Source organism: Salmo salar, chromosome 17, assembly GCF_965601325.2.
Source record: "Salmo salar chromosome 17, fSalSal1, whole genome shotgun sequence".
NCBI classification, from domain to species: domain Eukaryota; kingdom Metazoa; phylum Chordata; class Actinopteri; order Salmoniformes; family Salmonidae; genus Salmo; species Salmo salar.
In genome coordinates, this window is record NC_138307.1 from 59,713,309 (window position 1) to 59,736,659 (window position 23,351).

General features: G+C 48.3%; 1 protein-coding gene across 3 annotated transcripts in view; it reads left to right on the plus strand.

Moving 5' to 3' along the window:
* LOC106576282 (uncharacterized) overlaps positions 1-23,351 on the plus strand; it is a 59,983-nt gene that overhangs the window by 9,685 nt on the left and 26,947 nt on the right. For all 3 annotated transcript variants that reach the window (XM_082963944.1, XM_014153373.3, XM_082963943.1), the window contains 4 exons: positions 4,815-4,880; positions 12,156-12,339; positions 15,199-15,666; positions 16,774-17,217. In XM_082963944.1, coding sequence (XP_082820070.1) covers positions 12,210-12,339; positions 15,199-15,666; positions 16,774-17,217 — 1,042 coding nt within the window. In that variant the 5' untranslated portion in view covers positions 4,815-4,880; positions 12,156-12,209. The remainder of the gene's footprint in view (positions 1-4,814; positions 4,881-12,155; positions 12,340-15,198; positions 15,667-16,773; positions 17,218-23,351) is intronic.

The window sequence follows — 23,351 nt, forward strand, 5'->3', positions numbered from 1 at the left end:
TGGGATAGGAGAAAGAGAGGGTAGTGAGGAGACAGAGAGGGTAGAGGGAGCGAGACCAGCCACCACTTTGGCGATTAGCCCTTAATTGGTAATTTGATCTCCCCTTTTCCACCTACTCGTTATTGATAAGCTCCCAACATATTTCCCCTTTTGACTGCTCCTGGACTAGCAAGTCAGCATTTCCTGCCCTCTGAGGCCAGGAGCCTGGCAGCCCACGCTGCAGCCATGGAACGGTAAACAGCGCCCCCCCTGGCAGGAAGTGCCTGAGGTCGGTGGAGAGGAGGGGTGGGGGGGGCGTCCTTGAGACACCAGCTAGTGGAAACTCCATCTGCCAGGAATCTACCTAATCTCATCATCTGAATTGGACAAGGAAAAGGGAACGACAATCACTTTAGACAGCCCTCACCGGGATTATGTGTTTTGTGATGACGGGTCAATGATAATGAAATGGCATCAAAAAGTAAAGCGGTCAAAATCACTGCACCGCAGTGCTGAGGCGCCACTACAGTTTAGGGTTTGATCCCAGGCTGTGTCACAACCGGCTGTGACCGGGAGCCCCATAGGCCCGGGTTAACCTCTCTGGGAAATGTGGGACGCCACCTCGCCAACAGCCAGTGAAATAGCAGAGCGCCAAATTCAAAACAACAAAAATCTCATAATTCAGATTTCTCACACATACAAGTATTATACATCATTTTAAAGATAGACTTCTCGTTAATCCAACCACAGTGTCCGTTTTCAAAAAGGCTTTACGGCGAAAGCATAGCATTAGATTATGTTAGGACAGCACCTAGACAAGAAAAACCACACAGCCATTTTCCAAGCAAGGAGAGGCGTCACAAAAACCAGAAATACAGCTAAAATGAATCACTAACCTTTGATGATCTTCATCAGATGGCACTCATACGACTTCATGGTACACAATACATGTATGTTTTGCTCGATAAAGTTCATATTTATATCCAAAAACCCCATTTTACATTGGCGTGTAATGTTCAGAAATGTTTTGCCTCCAAAACCTCCGGTGAATGAGCACATCAATTTACAGAAATACTCATCATAAACTTTGATAAAAGATACAAGTGTTATGCACAGAATTATAGATAAACTTCTCCTTAATGCAACCGCTGTGTCAGATTTCAAAAAAGCTTTACGGCGAAAGCACACTTTGCAATAATCTGAGTACAGCGCTCAGACACCAAAACAAGCCATACAGATACCCGCCATGTTGTGGAGTCAACAGAAGTCAGAAATAGCATTATAAATATTCACTTACCTTTGATGATCTTCATCGGAATGCACTCCCAGGAATCCCAGTTCCACAATAAATGTTTGTTTTGTTCGATAAAGTTCATCTTTATGTCCAAATACCTCCATTTTGTTTGCGCGTTTAGTCCAGAACTCCAAATTCACTAAGTGCGCGAGTTTAGTCCAGACGAAATGTCAAAATAGTTACATTACAGTTCGTAGAAACATGTCAAATGATGTATAGAGTCAATCTTTAGGATGTTTTTTTCATAAATCTTCAATAATATTCCAACCGGACAATTCCTTTGTCTTTAGAATTGAAAGGAAAGGCAGCTCGCTCTCACGGCTGCGCGCATGATTGAGCTCATGCCAATTTTCCAGACACCTGATACAATCAGCTCTTATTCTCTCCCCATTCACAGTAGAAGCCTGAAACAACGTTCTAAAGACTGTTGACATCTAGTGGAAGCCTTAGGAAGTGCAATATGACCCCACAGACGCTGTATATTGGAGAGGCAATCACTTGAAAAACTACAAACCTCAGATTTCCAACTTCCTGGTTGGATTTTTTTCTTAGGTTTTTGCCTGCCATATGAGTTCTGTTATACTCACAGACATCATTCAAACAGTTTTAGAAACTGCATAGTGTTGTCTATCCTACTAATTATATTCATATTCTAGCTTTTGGGCCTGAGTAGCAGGCATTTTACTTTGGGCACGCTTTTTATCCAAGCTACTCAATACTGCCCCCCTTTCCCAGAGAAGTTAAGCGAGCATTGTTATAACAAGTAATCGGCCAGGCGGGTCATGTTTCAGAGGACTCCACCTTCGCAATCGCCTCTCCTGAGCCCATTGAGGAGTTGCAGAGATGAGCCAAGGGACCTAATTCAGGGAGAAAACAGGGTAAAAAAAATATGCTTGTGGCCATACTACCCTAAACACGCTTGTTAGTGGTTAGTGCTGGGACGGGAGACCGCCCGGGAATACCAGGTGCCATAAGCAACAAAAAAAAGTAATAAATAAATAATATAAACGTAAATTATGAAGAGGATAGATTGATCAGATTGGAATGAGCCCACTTCCCTGCCATGTTCACTGGGGTGTAGTTTTACACCATTAATATGACATGTAATTACAGTCTGTGTGCCCTCTTGCCCTCTGGTTCAACTCTCATGTTTAGTAACAGGCTCAGGGCTCAGGGCCTCTCCCAGCAGCACAGTTCATGACTGGGAATGAGCTCAGGTCCTTATTCATCACAGCACAGTTCTGGCAGTCTGGTGAAATAGGACATATTTGGTAGCTGAGCAAAAGGAGTCTGGGGAAAACACTATGCACTATACATCCCCCTTTCCTCTTCCTGTCCTCCTCTTGTCCTCTCTTTTCTCTATTCCCAGTGAGATTTGCAATTATCACCAACTCGCAATTCCCCCATTCACAGCCATGCCATCCTCTGGTGTGTAAATGTACTGGATTTCACATTCAATGTGTAATTAGTGACAACAAGGTCATTCCAAGGCACTCACAATTTATGGGGAAATTGGTTGTTGTCCATCTCCTGGTAATTATTCAGATGGGCCGCCATTAATGGCTGAGCATATTGTGGTGTGTTTTTCTAATAAGTGGACTTATTTCAAAATATTGTCCGATATAATGTCTGTCATCATCTGTAGAGGTGATGTTCATTGTTGCACAGAGCAGGAGAGGCCCATACATACAAAGGCAACTTGTCACTCCAGGACTTGGTGATGGGCAGACCCAATACTGCCCTGTCACTCCAGGACTTGGGGATGGGTAGACCCAATACTGCCCTGTCACTCCAGGACTTGGTGATGGGTAGACCCAATACTGCCCTGTCACTCCAGGACTTGGAGATGGGCAGACCCAATACTGCCCTGTCACTCCAGGACTTGGTGATGGGTAGACCCAATACTGCCCTGTCACTCCAGGACTTGGTGATGGGTAGACCCAATACTGCCCTGTCACTCCAGGTCTTGGAGATGGGCAGACCCAATACTGCCCTGTCACTCCAGGACTTGGTGATGGGTAGACCCAATACTGCCCTGTCACTCCAGGTCTTGGAGATGGGCAGACCCAATACTGCCCTGTCACTCCAGGACTTGGGGATGGGTAGACCCAATACTGCCCTGTCACTCCAGGACTTGGTGATGGGTAGACCCAATACTGCCCTGTCACTCCAGGACTTGGGGATGGGCAGACCCAATACTGCCCTGTCACTCCAGGACTTGGAGATGGGTAGACCCAATACTGCCCTGTAGCCACTTACAGCATCAAAGCATGGATAATTTCCCATCTTGAGAGCAGACTGGCACAAGCTGGCACAGGTCAGGAGGTCCACCCACAGCTCTCAAAGGGGGGATGGGGGTCAGAGCAGTCCTCTCACAAGGCAAGTTCCATTGTACTCCTCCTTCTGAGGCCCTTGTGCCCTGTCACCCACTCCGGTGCGGGGTTACGGCCCCTGAATGAGGGGTGAGCCTTGGGAGGATCTCTCCTCTCACACCCTGGAGTGGCCCAGGCCTGGAACTGACTCAGCTCTGGGAGCTGCCACCCGCTGCAAAGAGAGATGGATGAGCTCCACTGGTGACTGTGGCTGGGTTTCCGATGGGGATGTGTGCACGTCTCTTGGTGATTGATGAGCTTAACATAGTGCCCCATGCCCCATGGGTCAGACTGATGGACACACCCAGACACTGTGCTGTCCATCCCATGGAGCGGAGCTGGTAAAAGAAGGACTGTTAAGTCACACATGGACCAAAAAGTGTCAAACCAAAAGCAGTCTGATAACTGAACAGAAAGAGCAAAGATGTGTTTGAATGGAGACATTACAATTGGCTATCACTATGATGAAGTGTCCAGTCTGTGCTACAGTAGAGCCCCACTGCTGGAGACTGGAGTAGTGGATTAGTGGTACAGACCAGCTCATTATAGAGACAGAGGGAAGATTGATGCACCAGGAGGGGTTTCACAGGGATGTCTATAGAGCTCTCTGTCTGTCTGTCTGTCTGTCTGTCTGTCTGTCTGTCTGTCTGTCTGTCTGTCTGTCTGTCTGTCTGTCTGTCTGTCTGTCTGTCTGTCTGTCTGTCTGTCTGTCTGTCTGTCTGTCTGTCTGTCTGTCTGTCTGTCTGTCTGTCTGTGTCTCTGTGTCTCTGTGTCTCTGCATTGGTTTTGTTTGCTCTAACCATTGTTATTGGCTGGGCCCCACTGAGTGGTAGAGATAGTCTTCCTTTGAAAGCAGTTCATCTCAACACTCTCTCCATCAGCATTAGTTCATCTAAAGTTGATACATTTGTCTTGGTCTACAATAGTGTTTCTGTACTTTTTCTGAACTCTTTACAATTGAGAAATGACCTGAAATGATTGGACCTGCCATGTATTCTGTGTCTGTTTGTGTTCATTGATGTCTGTTCTCTCTGTTTCCCAGACACCTTTACAATGTTGAATGTTCTTTTCTGTCAAGTTTAAGAATGGTCTGAGATGATTTGGTATGCCTTGTTGTGTGTGTTCTTGTGTTGTGTTCACTGATGTCTGTTGTTCTGTCTGTTTCCCAGGCACCTTGTTATCTGTCCTTTGTCAGTAAGGCCATCTTGTGGGATCGAGGACTCTACCACTACACAGTGAGTGCCAAAATACAACTCTAACTATACACAGCACATGTACAGCTATGTAGAGTAATACAACCACAGTCTGTATAAGGTGCACAAACGCTGTTACATTACACACAAAAATGCAAAAACTGCTAAAATTCAGGCCTGCATAAAACACACCCGCAAACAAACACACACATACACACACACGCATGCGCACACACACGCACACCAACACACACACACACACACACACACACACACACACACACACACACACACACACACACCACACACACACACACACACACACACACACACACACACACACACGCTTGTCCCCACCTCTCCCCTACTCTCTAAAGAGCTCTGTGAGTAGTTGTGCCACAATTAACAGTGGGGTTGCCATGGGGACAGCAGAGTTGTGTGGGCTGGCTTCCTGTCTTGGCCTCTGGTTAAACAAACAAGTGAAAAGGGGGGACAAAGACATTCGCTGGTCCTTACAGCCTCATTTACATCTTCAACTGCCTTCAGCACTTCTGTATTCACCAAGTTTATCAGCCCGGTATCACCCTGCTCTCATTCTCTCTCCTCTCTATGCACTGGAAAACCTGATAAATCATCGGGGTGTAACGAGTAACGGTAAACAGCTCCTGTCTGACAGTGACAATTTAACTCCACACTGAACTTTATGGGCCGTCCCAATCCAAACAGGCCCGTTGGACAGGCCAAGCAGATGAGAGGCTGTTGAACCAGTGGTCTGCCACGCCGCCGATGCTTCCGATCTCCCACTACTGTCACCCAGGACACGTGCTTCTGACCTCCCACTACTGTCACCCAGGACACGATGCTTCCGACCTCCCACTACTGTCACCCAGGACACGATGCTTCTGACCTCCCACTACTGTCACCCAGGACACGATGCTTCTGACCTCCCACTACAGTCACCCAGGACACGATGCTTCCGACCTCCCACTACTGTCACCCAGGACACGATGCTTCTGACCTCCCACTACAGTCACCCAGGACACGATGCTTCTGACCTCCCACTACTGTCACCCAGGACACGATGCTTCTGACCTACCACTACAGTCACCCAGGACACGATGCTTCTGACCTCCCACTACAGTCACCCAGGACACGATGCTTCTGATCTCCCACTACTGTCACCCAGGACACGATGCTTCTGACCTCCCACTACAGTCACCCAGGACACGATGCTTCTGACCTCCCACTACTGTCACCCAGGACACGATGCTTCTGATCTCCCACTACTGTCACCCAGGACACGATGCTTCTGACCTACCACTACTGTCACCCAGGACACGATGCTTCTGACCTACCACTACTGTCACCCAGGACACGATGCTTCTGATCTCCCACTACTGTCACCCAGGACACGATGCTTCCGATCTCCCACTACTGTCACCCAGGACACGATGCTTCCGATCTCCCACTACTGTCACCCAGGACACGATGCTTCCGATCTCCCACTACTGTCACCCAGGACACGATGCTTCCGATCTCCCACTACTGTCACCCAGGACACGATGCTTCCGATCTCCCACTACTGTCACCCAGGACACGATGCTTCTGATCTCCCACTACTGTCACCCAGGACATGGGGAGCACCGAGACAGTAGGCTGCAGAATGCACAGGGACACAAACCAACCACAGGTGCTTAAACAAGAGCACTGGTTCTAGGATAGGTTATTTATACACATGGGTGTTTACAGAAGGAGTTAGCTGTCAGTTTAACAGTTCCAGGATCTGTCTTGTATAGTGTTCTGTTGTCTCAGGCTCTGCCAGTGGTTGCAGTAGTATTGCCCTCTCTGCATACCAGGGCCTGGTGCTGCTGAATCAGTGTAACCAGTGACCACACCGTTGGACTAACACTGATCATTATGCCAAGACGTTATGCCAAAGCTGGCATGACCATTGTTCTTTATTGTTCTATTCTACCAGATCTATTCAACACTGTTTTCAAAGGAAGACTATCTCTACCACTCAGTGGGGCCCAGCCATTAACAATGGCTAGAGCTTTGTACTGTTGTGTTGGGGTAGTGGGCCTTTTGTGTTGTTGTGTTGGGGTAGTGGGCCTTTTGTGTTGTTGTGTTGGGGTAGTGGGCCTTTTGTGTTGTTGTGTTGGGGTAGTGGGACTGTTGTGTTGTTGTGTTGGGGTAGTGGGCCTTTTGTGTTGTTGTGTTGGGGTAGTGGGCCTTTTGTGTTGTTGTGTTGGGGTAGTGGGCCTTTTGTGTTGTTGTGTTGGGGTAGTGGGCCTTTTGTGTTGTTGTGTTGGGGTAGTGGGACTGTTGTGTTGTTGTGTTGGGGTAGTGGGCCTATTGTGTTGTTGTGTTGGGGTAGTGGGCCTGTCGAGTTGTTGTGTTGGGGTAGTGGGCCTGTTGAGTTGTTGTGTTGGGGCAGTGGGCCTGTTGTGTTGGGGTAGTGGGCTGTCATGTTGTTGTGTTGGGGTAGTGGGCCTGTCGAGTTGTTGTGTTGGGGTAGTGGGCCTGTCGAGTTGTTGTGTTGGGGTAGTGGGCCTGTTGAGTTGTGTTGGGGCAATGGGCCTGTTGAGATGTTGCGTTGGGGTAGTGGGCCTGTTGTGTTGTTGTGTTGGGGTAGTGGGCCTGTCATGATGTTGTGTTGGGGTAGTGGGCCTGTTGTGTTGTTGTGTTGGGGTAGTGGGCCTGTTGTGTTGTTGTGTTGGGGTAGTGGGCCTGTCGTGTTGTTGTGTTGGGGTAGTGGGCCTGTTGAGTTGTTGTGTTGGGGTAGTGGGCCTGTTGTGTTGGGGTAGTGGGCCTGTCGTGTTGTTGTGTTGGGGTAGTGGGCCTGTTGTGTTGGGGTAGTGGGCCTGTTGTGTTGTTGTGTTGGGGTAGTGGGACTGTTGAGTTGTTGTGTTGGGGTAGTGGGCCTGTTGTGTTGGGGTAGTGGGCTGTCATGTTGTTGTGTTGGGGTAGTGGGCCTGTCGAGTTGTTGTGTTGGGGTAGTGGGCCTGTTGAGTTGTTGCATTGGGGTAGTGGGCCTGTTGTGTTGTTGTGTTGGGGTAGTGGGCCTGTTGTGTTGTTGTGTTGGGATAGAGGGCCTGTTGAGTTGTTGTGTTGGGGTAGTGGGCCTGTCGTGTTTTTGTGTTGGGATAGAGGGCCTGTTGTTTTGGGGTAGTGGGCCTGTTGTGTTGTGTTGTGGTAGTCGGGACGGTTGAGTTGTTGCGTTGGGGTAGCGGGCCTGTTGTGTTGTTGTGTTGAGGTAGTGGGCCTTTTGTGTTGTTGTGTTGGGATAGTGGGACTGTTGTGTTGTTGTGTTGGGGTAGTGGGACTGTTGTGTTGTTGTGTTGGGGTAGTGGGACTGTTGAGTTGTTGTGTTGGGGTAGTGGGCCTGTCGTGTTGTTTTGTTGGGGTAGTGGGACTGTTGAGTTGTTGTGTTGGGGTAGTGGGCCTGTTGTGTTGTTGTGCTGGGGTAGTGGGACTGTTGTGTTGTTGTGTTGGGGTAGTGGGCCTGTCGTGTTGTTGTGTTGGGGTAGTGGGACTGTTGAGTTGTTGTGTTGGGGTAGTGGGCCTGTTGTGTTGGGGTTGTGGGCGTGATGTGTTGTTGTGTTGTGGTAGTGGGCCTGCCGTGTTGTTGTGTTGGGGTAGTGGGCCTGTTGTGTTGTTGTGTTGGGGTAGTGGGCCTGTTGTGTTGTTGTGTTGGGGTAGTGGGCCTGCTGTGTTGTTGTGCTGGGTTAGTGGGCCTATTGTGTTGGGGTAGTGGGCCTGTTGTGTTGGGGTTATGGGCTTGTCGTGTTGTTGTATTGGGGTAGTGGGCCTGTCGTGTTGTTGTGTTGGGGTAGTGGGCCTGTCGTGTTGGGGTAGTGGGCCTGTCGTGTTGGGGTAGTGGGCCTGTTGTGTTGGGGTAGTGGGCCTGTTCTGTTGGGGTTATGGGCTTGTTGTGTTGTTGTGTTGGGGTAGTGGGCCTGTTGTGTTGGGGTAGTGGGCCTGTCGTGTTGTTGTGTTGGGGTAGTGGGCCTGTTGTGTTGTTGTGTTGGGGTAGTGGGCCTGTCGTGTTGTTGTGTTGGGGTAGTGGGCCTGTTGTGTTGTTGTGTTGGGGTAGTGGGCCTGTTGTGTTGTTGTGTTGGGGGAGTGGGCCTGTTGTGTTGTTGTGTTGGGGCAGTGGGCCTGTCGTGTTGTTGTGTTGTGGTAGTGGGCCTGTCGTGTTGTTGTGTTGTGGTAGTGGGCCTGTCGTGTTGTTGTGTTGGGGTAGTGGGCCTGTCGTGTTGTTGTGTTGTGGTAGTGGGCCTGTCGTGTTGTTGTGTTGGGGTAGTGGGCCTGTTGTGTTGGGGTAGTGGGCCTGTTGTGCCAGGCATGGATGGTGGATGTGGGGTTAGGAGGACGAGTTGGCGGGGCCACTGGGACTACTGCAGGGGCCTGAACAGCAAAGCAGGGTCATTGTCTCTCAGTGAAAGTAGACAGTTGCTCTGAATGCTAAGCTGCATCTGAGCCTGGCTTCTGACACGAGCTGATAATCAGATTTACTCCTCTGAATCCGCTGGACTCCACAATGCACTCCACTGTCATCCCCCTCTGCCCCCCACAAACCTCCCCCAACCCCAAACTTCTCCTCTACCAGAGCAAAGCTAATTACACCCCACAGAAACACAAGTCTCCATGATTTAAAAAGTCACTCTTTTTCATGGGTTTAACCTTGTTAGAGCCTAAGCCTGGCTTTCTTATACGCCAGGCTCTTTGTGAAGAATTCTCTGTTCCTCCTCTAGACGGACACACACAGGACAGAAACACACTTCTGTTTCGCCTCGAGTCGTCTCCCTGTCAGTGGGTTCACTCAGAAAAAGTGCCATTAAGTGTGTGTGAGTTTGAGCCTGTGTGTGAGCGTGTGTGTTAGCGTGTGTGTGTTTGGAGGGGGTCGAGAGCGCACGCCGGCCTCTCCTCTGCAGGCCATCTGGGACTCTGACTAATAGACTTCCTACATTCATCTTCCAGTGCTTGTACATCCCCATCAGGGAGCTGTTGACCACAAACAGGCCCGTAATGACATTAGCCAGGGCTGGCTTTGGGCTGGCTGTTCTGTGTGAGGCCAGCGTGTGGGCTGCCTGACGCCAGGAGGTCAGGCTGTTTCCTGGGGCCCTGCAGGAGCCCAGAGGACTCCTAGGTGTAGTCATAGGCTCTACTCTGTTGCTCTAAGAAGATCAACCAGGATGGAGTGGGCCGTCAGGGTGGTCAGAGTGGCAGGCTGCTTGAAATACCAATACTGAATGAACCTCATCATGGTTTAAATCATTCTAGTTATACAGGTGTGAGAAATGTGTGTGTACAGTTGTGTGTACCTGTTACCCAATAAAGAGACCAGGACAACTACAGCTTTGGGGGTCATGTACCCCCCCAAAAAAAACTAAAAATATGTTTACTTGGAGAGGTAGTTCAAGCGGGACTTAGAAGGTAAGGTGTGTGTATGTGTGTGTATGTGGGGTTGTAATGGCAGGGTCCTGCCGTAAAGGGCGTGTTGAGACCTGCCCTCTGACGGTCTGACAGGTTGTGGGGTTGTAATGGCAGGGTCCTGCCGTAAAGGGCGTGTTGAGACCTGCCCTCTGACGGTCTGACAGGTTGTGGGGTTGTAATGGCAGGGTCCTGCCGTAAAGGGCGTGTTGAGACCTGCCCTCTGACGGTCTGACAGGTTGTGGGGTTGTAATGGCAGGGTCCTGCCGTAAAGGGCGTGTTGAGACCTGCCCTCTGACGGTCTGACAGGTTGTGGGGTTGTAATGGCAGGGTCCTGCCGTAAAGGGCGTGTTGAGACCTGCCCTCTGACGGTCTGACAGGTTGTGGGGTTGTAATGGCAGGGTCCTGCCGTAAAGGGCGTGTTGAGACCTGCCCTCTGACGGTCTGACAGGTTGTGGGGTTGTAATGGCAGGGTCCTGCCGTAAAGGGCGTGTTGAGACCTGCCCTCTGACGGTCTGACAGGTTGTGGGGTTGTAATGGCAGGGTCCTGCCGTAAAGGGCGTGTTGAGACCTGCCCTCTGACGGTCTGACAGGTTGTGGCTGGATGACACCCTTCTCACCTCATAAAGCTCTTCAGTGGGCGGGCGTGGGGGGAGATGGAGGGAGTGAGGAAGAGGAGTGAGGAGGAGGGCGTGCTCCTGGACCATTGTTCTCTTGTTCTTCTTCCTCACTTCTTCCTCTTTTCTTCACAAGAATGCAAATGTGTAAACCCTCAGCTCAGAGGAGAGGGAATGAGTGTAGATCGTGGAGGGATTTAAGGCTGATCCTCCCTGTGTGAGTCACAGACAATCAGCCTCTCTTTCTCTTAGTCTGAGGGGTACTGAGGGTTCATCTCCACACACTCCCTGGCATGCTGTGTGTGTGTGTGTGTGTGTGTGTGTGTGTGTGTGTGTGTGTGTGTGTGTGTGTGTGTGTGTGTGTGTGTGTGTGTGTGTGTGTGTGTGTGTGTGTGTGTGTTCATGCCTGCGTCTGTGGTTGCGTGTTTATGTGCATATGTGTTTAGGGTTAAAGGATAGGTGAAAGACGAGGTGAACTTTGTTTAGGTGTCTCAGATGTAGCCGGGAATCCAAGACAAATAAATGTCCTCTCTCCGTGTGTGTGTGTGTGTGTGTGTGTGTGTGTGTGTGTGTGTGTGTGTGTGTGTGTGTGTGTGTGTGTGTGTGTGTGTGTGTGTGTGTGTGTGTCAGTGGGTGTTTTATAACATTTGGGTGTTTGTTCTCTAAAGGCCAGAGAGGGAGTGAATTAGTCCCTGGTACTGAGTCTGTGGGCTGAGTAATTTCCTGGCTGGCGTGCAGCGGGTAGCGCGGCGTGTGCAGCGCCATCCCTCCACAAGTTTAATATTGACCGTCCCGCCTGCTTTTATCTCAGCACGACCCTTGTTTAAATAGCAATAGGACCATGTCCTGTGTGCTCAAAGAATCTTCATCATCCTCACAGAAGTGTGTGGGGATGTGTAGGTGGGTGTGTGGGGGTGTGTGGGTGTGTGGGTGGGTGTGTGGTCAAGAAAGGTATTAAAAAAAGGCAGGGAGAGGTTGAAGCTTTCTCCAGCTGTGTTGAGAATGTATGTAGCCTGAGATCTGTTCTTCAGACACAAGGGGGCACTGAAGACGACATGCACGATTTGAATTCTCTGTACGTTGGCGATCACGTTTAATTAATGCTATGATTCCCCTTCATGTTGCATGTGGAGAATGACTTTATGTTGCTTTATTTACAGTATTTGGAACCTGGGATTTTATTTGATTGATCAAAAACATGATACATCTGATCTTTCTCTCTCTCTCTCCCTGCCCCACACTATGTTTTTGATGTCCCTTTCAGGACCACACTGTCCGTGATGGACATCCTTCTCTGTGTCCTCGTTTCCTGGTTCACATGAAGACCTGTCCTGCAGACCTCAGACCCCCACGTTTCCTATCCAGTAACCCCAGACCACGTCCTCCTCGCCGGGAACCGACACAACAAAGACAAGCCCTTAGTGGCCTGAAGACGCATTCATGTGCAGGTGAGCCACAGCAAAAGCCTTCCTGCTGCTTGGACAATACAATATACTGTACAACAACAACGTGCAAGATAAGATAACAAATAGTTTATTAATCCCACAATTCCCCCCTCAGTGATTAATAAAGTATGTATTGTTTATCTTATCTTCAGAGACAGATAACCTTGTGGTATCATAGGGCATTGTTGCTTTTGACCCCACACCGTTGCTCATTAGGGAACTAGGTCTCAGTGTTAGAGCGGTGGAGGTAACCACCTGGGCCTTCGTTAGTCCTTAATCCGTCCCTCGGCCCACTTTGTTATGTCCTAATCCCTCTCTTTCTGCTGTGGGGAGGAAGTGTCCATAGAGCCGCCCTCCTGGTGGTCCTCTGCTAGGGTGTTAGCCAATGAAAGGCTGTGCCAGCATACCTGCCGCTCCTTTCAGGGCTCTGACTCTGATGTGAAGGCATTTGTCCTCCCCTCTCGCCGGGGCCATAGCCACACTGCAGCACACGGCTTTGAGACGAGTGTGAGGAGCCAAGGGGGAACCAGGGGGAACCAGGGGGATTGGGGTATTTCTCTGCTCTGGAACCGGCTTCCAAAAACCAATTATTCTACCATATGGTGGTCGGCTTCAACACAATCGTCCCTGACCCTGGTCCCTGAGGGAAACGTGCTGTGCGTTATTAGCGGGAGGGGGTGTGTGTAGCTGTGTGCCCCTGACACATGTCATTCATATACAGGCAGACACACACATACACACACGCACTTCATGTGTGTGTAACAGATGGGAAGTGCAGGGCATTGTGAGAGGAGAATAGTGCAGAAATGTGCTCTCCTCCAGTGCTGCTCTCTGTATCCCCCTGCTACCGCTGACTCCTCTCTGTCACACAGACCCCCAGGAAACAAGAGTGCATTGTCTCACACCCCCCAGCCCCACAGAGAAAAGAGGAGTGTGCGTAGGCACAGAGGAAGAATAGAGAGAGGGGAGAAGGAAGAGGGCCGGTGTTGGCTGGAGCTGATGTTTGTGGAAGGGATCTGAGAGGGGGATGAAAAGAGGAGTGTGGAGAAGAGAGAGAGTGGCTGAGCAGAGAGGAGAGAGTTCCCAGGTAGTGTGAAGTTCAGATTCAGGTACAGGAGAAGAGGAGTGTGACAGAGTAGAGGTATAACAGATGTCTTCTAGGAGATACAGACATCTTAATCAGGATATTCTAATGCTGCTCTCAGGAAAGCAGGACAAGCTGCCAAGATGCTGGATTTGGATCAGTTAATTGATATGCGGGTGGAATAACATAAAATTAATGACAAATCACGATGAATCAAGTTTTTATAAATAGCCCTGCCTCCAGTACTGGGTAGCATTCTGAATATATAATATTAAGATGGGAATTGGGCAGCTGGTCCAACGGGATGGGGTTTCTTCAGTCTTTGTTAGAGCACTGACCCACACAGCAGGGAAAACAGTGTTTGCTCCGGGCCTCACTAAAGTGGGAAAGAAAATGTCACCGGCAGGTACAGTGAGGGAAAAAAGTATTTGATCCCCTGCTGATTTTGTACGTTTGCCCACTGACAAAGAAATGATCAGTCTATAATTTTAATGGTAGGTTTATTTGAACAGTCAGAGACAGAATAACCACAAAGAAATTTAGAAAAACGCATGTCAAAAATGTTATAAAATGATTTGCATTTTAATGAGGGAAATAAGTATTTGACCCCTCTGCAAAACATGACTTAGTACTTGGTGGCAAAACCCTTGTTGGCAATCACAGAGGTCAGATGTTTCTTGTAGTTGGCCACAAGGTTTGCACACATCTCAGGAGGGATTTTGTCCCACTCCTCTTTGCAGATCTTCTCCAAGTCATTAAGGTTTCAAGGCTGACGTTTGGCAACTCGAACCTTCAGCTCCCTCCACAGATTTTCTATGGGATTAAGGTCTGGAGACTGGCTAGGCCACTCCAAGACCTTAATGTGCTTCTTCTTGAGCCACTCCTTTGTTGCCTTGGCCGTGTGTTTTGGGTCATTGTCATGCTGGAATACCCATCCACGACCCATTTTCAATGCCCTGGCTGAGGGAGATTGACAGTTCTTTTGTGTTTCTTCCATTTGCGAATAATCGCACCAACTGTTGTCACCTTCTCACCAAGCTGCTTGGCGATGGTCTTGTAGCCCATTCCAACCTTGTGTAGGTCTACAATCTTGTCCCTGACATCCTTGGAGAGCTCTTTGGTTTTGGCCATGGTGGAGAGTTTGGAATCTGATTGATTGATTGCTTCTGTGGACAGGTGTCTTTTATACAGGTAACAAACTGAGATTAGGAGCACTCCCTTTAAGAGTATGCTCCTAATCTCAGCTCGTTACCTGTATAAAAGACACCTGGGAGCCATAAATCTTTCTGATTGAGAGGGGGTCAAATACTTATTTCCCTCATTAAAATGCAAATCAATTTATAGCATTTTTGACATGTGTTTTTCTGGATTGTTTTGTTGTTATTCTGTCTCTCACTGTTCAAATAAACTGACCATTAAAATTATAGACTGATCATTTCTTTGTCAGTGGGCAAATACTTTTTTCCCTCACTGTATTGGCAGAGACGCCTCTGAGCTGTAAAAGATGATGAATACCATTTATAGATTACCCTCTCTGAGGACCCCACATGTTAACTATTCACCACCATTCTTTGTCAGAACTGAACAATGCCCAATGCCAAAAGTTAAAAGCTTGTATCCCCAGCATACCCCTTGCCTAGGTTGAGACATTCTCTGACAAGACAGTATCATCGTAAATTAGACTTGTCAAAATCTGTATTGAAATGAATACAGGAGCTGAAAATACACCCCCGGTCAAATATGCTTTAATTAAATCATGTTATTCCTGTCTATTGCAGACTCCAGGAGCAGGAGCCTGCAGCACTGCAGCACCACCAGAGGGAGGCGCTTAGCTGTTGTTGTTCCCTGTGTTCCAGTGCCAGTCTCCCCCCCTCCCAGCAGAGCCTCCCCTGAGCTCCCAGTCTGCCCAAGTCCAACATCCTCCACTGTCACTGACTCTGAGCAGCAAGGGACTGGATCCATCCCTGCTCCAGCCTCAGCCCTGCCTCATGTCCATACTCAGAAAGGAGAGAAGGAAACAGAGGATGGTGTTAAAGAGATGGGTGGGGGCACTTCGGCTTCCTCAGGGGCCTTCCGCCCTCCAAGGCCAGACCAAGATCCCAATTCTGGTCCTGAGGACATAGACCCCTCAGTTTCTCCAATCCCTAGTGTCTGTGAGGATTCTCTCTCAGACTTTAGCCGCCCACCATCCAGCCAGTTCAGCCGAAGCACAGACCTGGGTAGTGGCCGGAGCAGTCCTCTATGTGGTATTGTACCTACACTGCTTTGAGACAATTGAAGTGAAATGTATCGAAGCTGTTGCATTCCACATGGGCTAATTAGTTGTTTCATGAATTTAAAAATGCATAATTACTGTAACTGTTGTACACTAACGTTCAAAAGTTTGGGGTCACTTAGAAATGTCCTTGTTTTTTAAAGAAAAGCACATTTTTTGTGCATTAAATTAACATTAAATTGATCAGAAATACAGTGTAAACATTGTTAATGATGTAACTGACTATTGTAGCTGGAAACAGCTGATTGTTAATGGAATATTTACTTAGGCCCATTATCAGCGACCATCACTTTTGTGTTCCAATGGCACGTTGTGTTAGCTAATCCAAGTTTATCATTTTAAAAGGCTAATTGATCATTAGAAAACCCTTTTGCAATTATGTTAGCACAGCTGAAAACTGTTGTCCTGATTAAAGAAGCAATAAAACTGGCCTTCTTTAGACTAGTTGAGTATCTGGAGCATCAGCATTTGTGGGTTCGATTACAGGCTCAAAATGGCCAGAAACAAAGACCTTTCTCCTGAAACTCGTCAGTCTATTCTTGTTCTGGGAAATTAAGGCGATTCCATGCGAGAAATTGCCAAGAAACTGAAGATCTCGTACACTGCTGTGCACTACTCCCTTCACAGAACAGCGCAAACTGGCTCTAACCAGAATAGAAAGAGGAGTGGGAGGCCCCGGTGCACAACTGAGCAAGAGGACAAGTACATTAGAATGTCTAGTTTGAGAAACAGACGCCTCACAAGTCCTCAACTGGCAGCTTCATTAAATAGCACCCGCAAAACACCAGTCTCAACGTCAACAGTAAAGAGACAACTCTGGGATGCTGGCCTTTTAGGCAGAGTTCCTCTGTCCAGTGTCTGTGTTCTTTTGCCTATCTTAATCTTTTCTTTTTATTGGCCAGTCTGAGATGTGGCTTTTTCTTTGCAAACTTTTGAACGGTAGTGTAGGTGATCAAAATCCTTAAATATTCTGTGATTTTGTACACAGACTTGAATGTTTAATTGTAGCCAAGGCTTGCTTACCTATCATGTCAAATTGAAGGATAATTATTCCTTATATCCTTTTTTCTTTTTACAGCGAATCTGAGTGACCTGGACTCAGAGGGTGGCTCTCCTCTCTCCCAGCATGGTTCCTCTTCCATGTCCCTGTCTGCTCTGGCCTCCTGCACCCCACAGGACCCCCCAACACACAAGCCCCCAAACCCAGCCCCTCACCACCCTCTACACCATCCCCTCCCTCACCAGGCCCAACACTGCCCACCTGACTGGACCACCACGGAGCCCCAGCCAGGCCATGTACCCCCACCCTACCCAGACCCAGACCCATTCCTGGAGCCCAACCCAGACCCTACTACCCTAGCTTTCCCCTCAGACACCTGGCAGTCCTGCCCCAGCCCACAGTGCAGGATAACTCCCCGGCCAGGGTTAGGGTCAGGTTTGACCTCATCTCCTGTGGTGGTGGAGAGGCAGGACTGGACATCACACCGCTGGTCCGTCCTTCCCCCCATCTCTCCTGTCAGAGGTAAGGAATGATCCCTGCCTGTCCCATATGGGCCGTTCACATCCTCCTCCCAGCCTCCCTCTCCGCCCAGCAGCAGCCTGCACTGGTGCCCCTTACCTAGTGCCACGGGGCTGATTGTCCACAACATGGCTGGACATCTTCCCTCGTACAAAGAGATGGCAGCTAACAGACAACAGAGGAATTCAAAGCCTGGCTCTATAGAGACGCCCTCCACAGATCAGATGCTCCTGTCCCCATCGCCGCTCTGCATTGTGAGGGTCTGCTGTCAGCCCTGTTTTGTGTCCCCTCATAATAAATAACGCAGAAAGCTTTCCTTTTTTCTTTAAAGCAGCTATGGAAAGAGGACTCTTGATGAAGAGCTGGTACCGTTTGATTCACAGTTCAAAGGCGCGCGAGGCCCCTTCACAATAGGAGGGAGTGGGGGGTTCCCTGCCTCGTGTGCCGTCCCCACTCAGCCGCGGCTTCCCCGCGCTCTCTCCATTCTCCTGGTCGCTGAAAGGGAGACGTGTAGCCGATGGTCATAAATCCACACTGACCACCGTACGCTGACGGGGGAAACAGTTAGAGCTACGGTCCACAATAGAATATAGCGGCTTTCCGTCGCAGCTAATTTACCGTTTAGAATAGAGATAAAGGACGGGGCCACTGACATCTGACTTTTATGGGGGACTTTATGAAAAGAGAGCAAACAATTGGGAAATTGTGTAGGGATTTTATTTCTCTAACAGAAGTGATGATGCCGTCTACGTTCTTCTAAGGTCCTTTCTACTGATTAATATCGGTTCCAGGTGCGTAGGAGTCAAAATAAGAATACTGAGATTTCGACCAGCACACTGTTGAAAAAAGGAATACATCCAAAACTGAGGCTTGAATGTAACATAAATATGTTTATTTAGAACATCATGGTGCCCCAAAAATCAATCAAGTGCATGAATGAAAGATGAAAAGAAAACACAAACATTCCCGGCCTTAGGCCTTTCCTCACACACACCTGGCTTCTATAATAGCATACGTCACATGATCAAGAAAGAAAACATCACAAAATCTCTAAATCGGTACGTTGTACAATAGACTGCGTGATGTACATTTTATACAGAACATACAAAAGCAGACAGAGAAATATCATCAATTATCGCTTTTACATATACATTGTGACCATTTCTCTATCATAGATATCTACAGTTCTATATGGTGGAGTGCTGTACTCTATAGGGAGATACAGCTATATGGTGGAGTGCTGTTCTCTATAGGGAGATACAGCTATATGGTGGCACACTGTTCTCTATGGGGAGTTACAGCTATATGGTGGCACACTGTTCTCTATGGGGAGATACAGCTATATGGTGGAGTGCTGTTCTCTATGGGGAGTTACAGCTATATGGTGGAGTGCTGTTCTCTATGGGGAGATACAGCTATATGGTGGAGTGCTGTTCTCTATGGGGAGTTACAGCTATATGGTGGAGTGCTGTTCTCTATGGGGAGATACAGCTATATGGTGGAGTGCTGTTCTCTATGGGGAGTTACAGCTATATGGTGGAGTGCTGTTCTCTATGGGGAGTTACAGCTATATGGTGGAGTGCTGTTCTCTATGGGGAGATACAGCTATATGGTGGAGTGCTGTTCTCTATGGGGAGATACAGCTATATGGTGGAGTGCTGTTCTCTATGGGGAGATACAGCTATATGGTGGAGTGCTGTTCTCTATGGGGAGATACAGCTATATGGTGGAGTGCTGTTCTCTATGGGGAGTTACAGCTATATGGTGGAGTGCTGTTCTCTATGGGGAGATACAGCTATATGGTGGCACACTGTTCTCTATGGGGAGATACAGCTATATGGTGGAGTGCTGTTCTCTATGGGGAGATACAGCTATATGGTGGCACACTGTTCTCTATGGGGAGATACAGCTATATGGTGGTGTGCTGTTCTCTATGGGGAGATACAGCTATATGGTGGAGTGCTGTTATCTATGGGGAGATACAGCTATATGGTGGAGTGCTGTTCTCTATGGAGAGATACAGCTATATGGTGGAGTGCTGTTCTCTATGGGGAGATACAGCTATATGGTGGAGTGCTGTTCTCTATGGGGAGATACAGCTATATGGTGGCGTGCTGTTCTCTATGGAGAGATACAGCTATATGGTGGCGTGCTGTTCTCTATGGGGAGATACAGCTATATGGTGGTGTGCTGTTCTCTATGGAGAGATACAGCTATATGGTGGCACACTGTTCTCTATGGGGAGATACAGCTATATGGTGGCGTGCTGTTCTCTATGGAGAGATACAGCTATATGGTGGCGTGCTGTTCTCTATGGGGAGATACAGCTATATGGTGGCACACTGTTCTCTATGGGGAGTTACAGCTATATGGTGGCACACTGTTCTCTATGGGGAGTTACAGCTAGATGGTGGCACACTGTTCTCTACGGGCCAGTTGCAGAGCAAGTCACGGGTTCATTTATTTCACCCAGAAATACATTTAGAATAAGAATTTGTTCTTAACTGACTTGTCAAGTTAAATAAAGGTTAAATTAAATTAATTATAAAATAAAAATATTTTACACAGATGTAGACAGACCCAGGTTTTGGTGAAAACATTTCAACATTCTACAATTCTAAACTCAGCTAAAAAAGAAACGGCCCTTTTTCAGGACCCTGTCTTTCAAAGATAATTTGTAAAAATCCAAATAACTTCACAGATCTTCATTGTAAAGGGTTTAAACACTGTTTCCCATGCTTGTTCAATGAACCATAAACAATTAATGAACATGCACCTGTGGAATGGTCGTTAAGACACTAACAGCTTACAGACGGTAAGAAATTAAGGTCACAGTTATGAAAACTTTGGACACTAAAGAGGCCTTTCTACTGACTCTGAAAAACAACAAAAGAAAGATGCCCAGGGTCCCAGCTCATCTGTGTCAACGTGCCTTAGGCATGCTGCAAGGAGGCATGAGGACTGCAGATGTGGCCAGGGCAATAAATTGCAATGTCCATACTGTGAGACGCCTAAGACAGCGCTACAGGGAGACAGGACGGACAGCTGATCGTCCTCGCAGTGGCAGACCACGTGTAACAACACCTGCACAGGATCAGAACATCCGAACATCACACCTGCGGGACAGGTACAGGATGGCAACAACAACTGCCCGAGTTACACCAGGAACGCACAATCCCTCCATCAGTGCTCAGACTGTCCGCAATTAGCTGAGAGAGGCTAGACTGAGGGCTTGTAGGCCTGTTGTAAGGCAGGTCCTCACCAGACATCACCGGCAACAACGTCGCCTATGGGCACAAACCCACCATCGCTGGACCAGAGAGGACAGGCAAAAAGGGCTCTTCACTGACGTGTCGCGGTTTTGTCTCACCAGGGGTGATGGTCGGATTCGCGTTTATCGTCGAAGGAATGAGCGTCACATCGAGGCCTGTACACTGGAGCGGGATCGATTTGGGGGTGGAGGGTCCGTCATGATCTGGGGTGATGTGTCACAGCATCATCGGACTGAGCTTGTTGTCATTACAGGCAATCTCAACGCTGTGCGTTACAGGGAAGACATCCACCTCCCTCATGTGGTACCCTTCCTGCAGGCTCATCCTGACATGACCCTCCAGCATAACAATGCCACCAGCTATACTGCTCGTTCAGTGCGTGATTTCCTGCAAGACAGGAATGTCAGTGTTCTGCCATGGCCAGCGAAGAGCCCGGATCTCAATCCCATTGAGCACGTCTGGGACCTGTTGGATCGGAGGGTGAGGGCTAGGGCCATTCCCCCCAGAAATGTCCGGGATCTTGCAGGTGCCTTGGTGGAAGAGTAGGGTAACATCTCACAGCAAGAACTGGCAAATCTGGTGCAGTCCATGAGGAGGAGATGCACTTCAGTTCTTAATGCAGCTGGTGACCACACCAGATACTGACTGTTACTTTTGATTTTGACCCCCCCTTTGTTCAGGGACACATTACTCCATTTATGTTAGTCACGTCTGTGGAACTTGTTCAGTTTATGTCTTGTTATGTTCATACAAATATTTACGTTTCTTTTTTTGCTGAGTTTACGTTCAATATGTAAGCAATATATACGTTTGTTATTTTTTCCATATTAAAAATATAGACGGTATAATGTATGTGAGAACAAAATACAAATGTTGCTGAATTTGCTGAATTTCATTCCCATAGTTGGGGATGTCAATGTCTTGGGCAGAGTGATATACAGGCTAATGATCCCTCTCGTGTGTGTGTGTGCAGTGTGTGGGTGTATTTGGTGTGCTGGAATCCCTCACCCTTCTGCAGTTCTTTTCAGATGGGGTCCTCTCTTTGTGTGCTCCCCTCAGCTCCCTTTCAGGTCCCCACGCCAGGGCCCAACAATCAGAGGGCGACCCCAAGGCGACCCCTCATTGAGCATCATCTCCAGAGTGTAACTGTCCTTGACAATGAAGCGGGGCGCTGGCCTATTGTGGTGCCCTGTTCTGGCCTCTCCACCACCCAGACCCAGGGCACCACCCAGCCTTTCAGCCCCACGGTGTGGCCAGAGTGGGGGGACAGGGGGGTACATGGGGACACAGAGGAGCCTTGTCTGGGCTGACTCCATCCTGCCCTGCCTGGCCTTGCCCCTACGCCCCCCTATGGCCTTCCCTGTAGCTCAGTTGGTAGAGCATGGTGTTTGCAACGCCAGGGTTGTGGGTTCGATTCCCACGGGGGGCCAGCACAGAAAAAAAAAAAAAAATGTATGAAATGTATGCATTCACTACTGTAAGTCGCTCTGGATAAGAGCGTCTGCTAAATGACTAAAATGTAAATGTAAATGTAAACACCACCGCCCCGACTCAGTAGCACTCCTCAGAATGACGGCTGACTTGACAGCAGCAATATGCTTTAAAGTGTCAAGTCAAGTCCCTCCATTGTCTCTCTGAGTAGAGAGCCGAGGCACTGGAATGCACAATGGTGTGTGTGTGTGTGTGTGTGTGTGTGTGTGTTGTCAGACGTAAAGGAGCTGAGTTTGTGTGTTCTTTATTTGCTTGTGTATATATTACGTGTGTCTGCTATCTGTTTTACATGTCCATACGAGAGAAGAAGAGCTCATTCTCTAAGGCTGTCATCGTGACAGAAACCCTCAGCACACCATTTTCAGTTACCGTTATAAAAAAGGGCAAAGAAAACAGGTGTGTTTTGACTGCTTTGAGAAGAGTCAAGTAAAGAGTGATTTAAGGGCGGACAGTTTGGCCTGTCCTGTGAGGGAGGTATGTGGTAATGAGGGCTTAGAGGGAGAGCGTTGCTCCTGTGTGTATAGTACCATCTCCCGTAGCCCCAGGGTCTGACTGGCTCTGTGTAAGCTGACACAGACTCCACCTGGGGGGCATTCTCTCCCGTGGAGGTCCTGGTTTGGTGGTGGGGGTGGAGGGTTGATGACACCGGCTCAGGGCAAGGAGGAGTGGGAGTTTGTTTGGTGTCTGGGTGAAGTGTGTGTTTGTTGTGTGTGCATGGGTATGCTACCGAGCCGTCTCTAAGAAGCCTAGAGGGGACAGGCAGTCAGGCACTAATTGACTTACAACCAGGTGTTGGAACTGGTTCAGGGAGCAGCGAAAAACCTATTTTTCTTTTAGAGAAATGGGAACAGAACCAGGAAAGAAAGTGATCTCTAGTGTTGCGGAACAGAACTGTTACTTTTAAATCTTGAGAACCAGTTAATAATGTCATTTTTTGATCACATTTTTTTTCCTAATGTCTAGTATATACTGTAATTCTGTAATTCAGTGAAGTTATGATGCTAGTAATAGCGTAAACATATTCCAATTCACATCATGTCATGATGCTCAGCACTTCAAGCCAAGCCCCCTCCACGTCCACCCCTCTCTCTCGCTCTCTCCCCACCCGTGAAATTTCAGTCACATCTCTCGCCTGCACTTATCTGTCCTCAAACATGTAAACAACTAGCTTACACGTTCCACAGCAAGCTGCTCTATCCACGCTTCTTGGTGGACTAAATGAAAGAACGATGTTGATTTCACAGGGTAAAAAATGAATGAAAAGGAACTGTATAAACCGTTACTTTTTGGGGTGGGTTCGAACCGGTTCAGAACTTTATTATGCTGGTCGGAACACTGTAAATAAATAAATAGGGGTTCTGCTCGGAACGGATC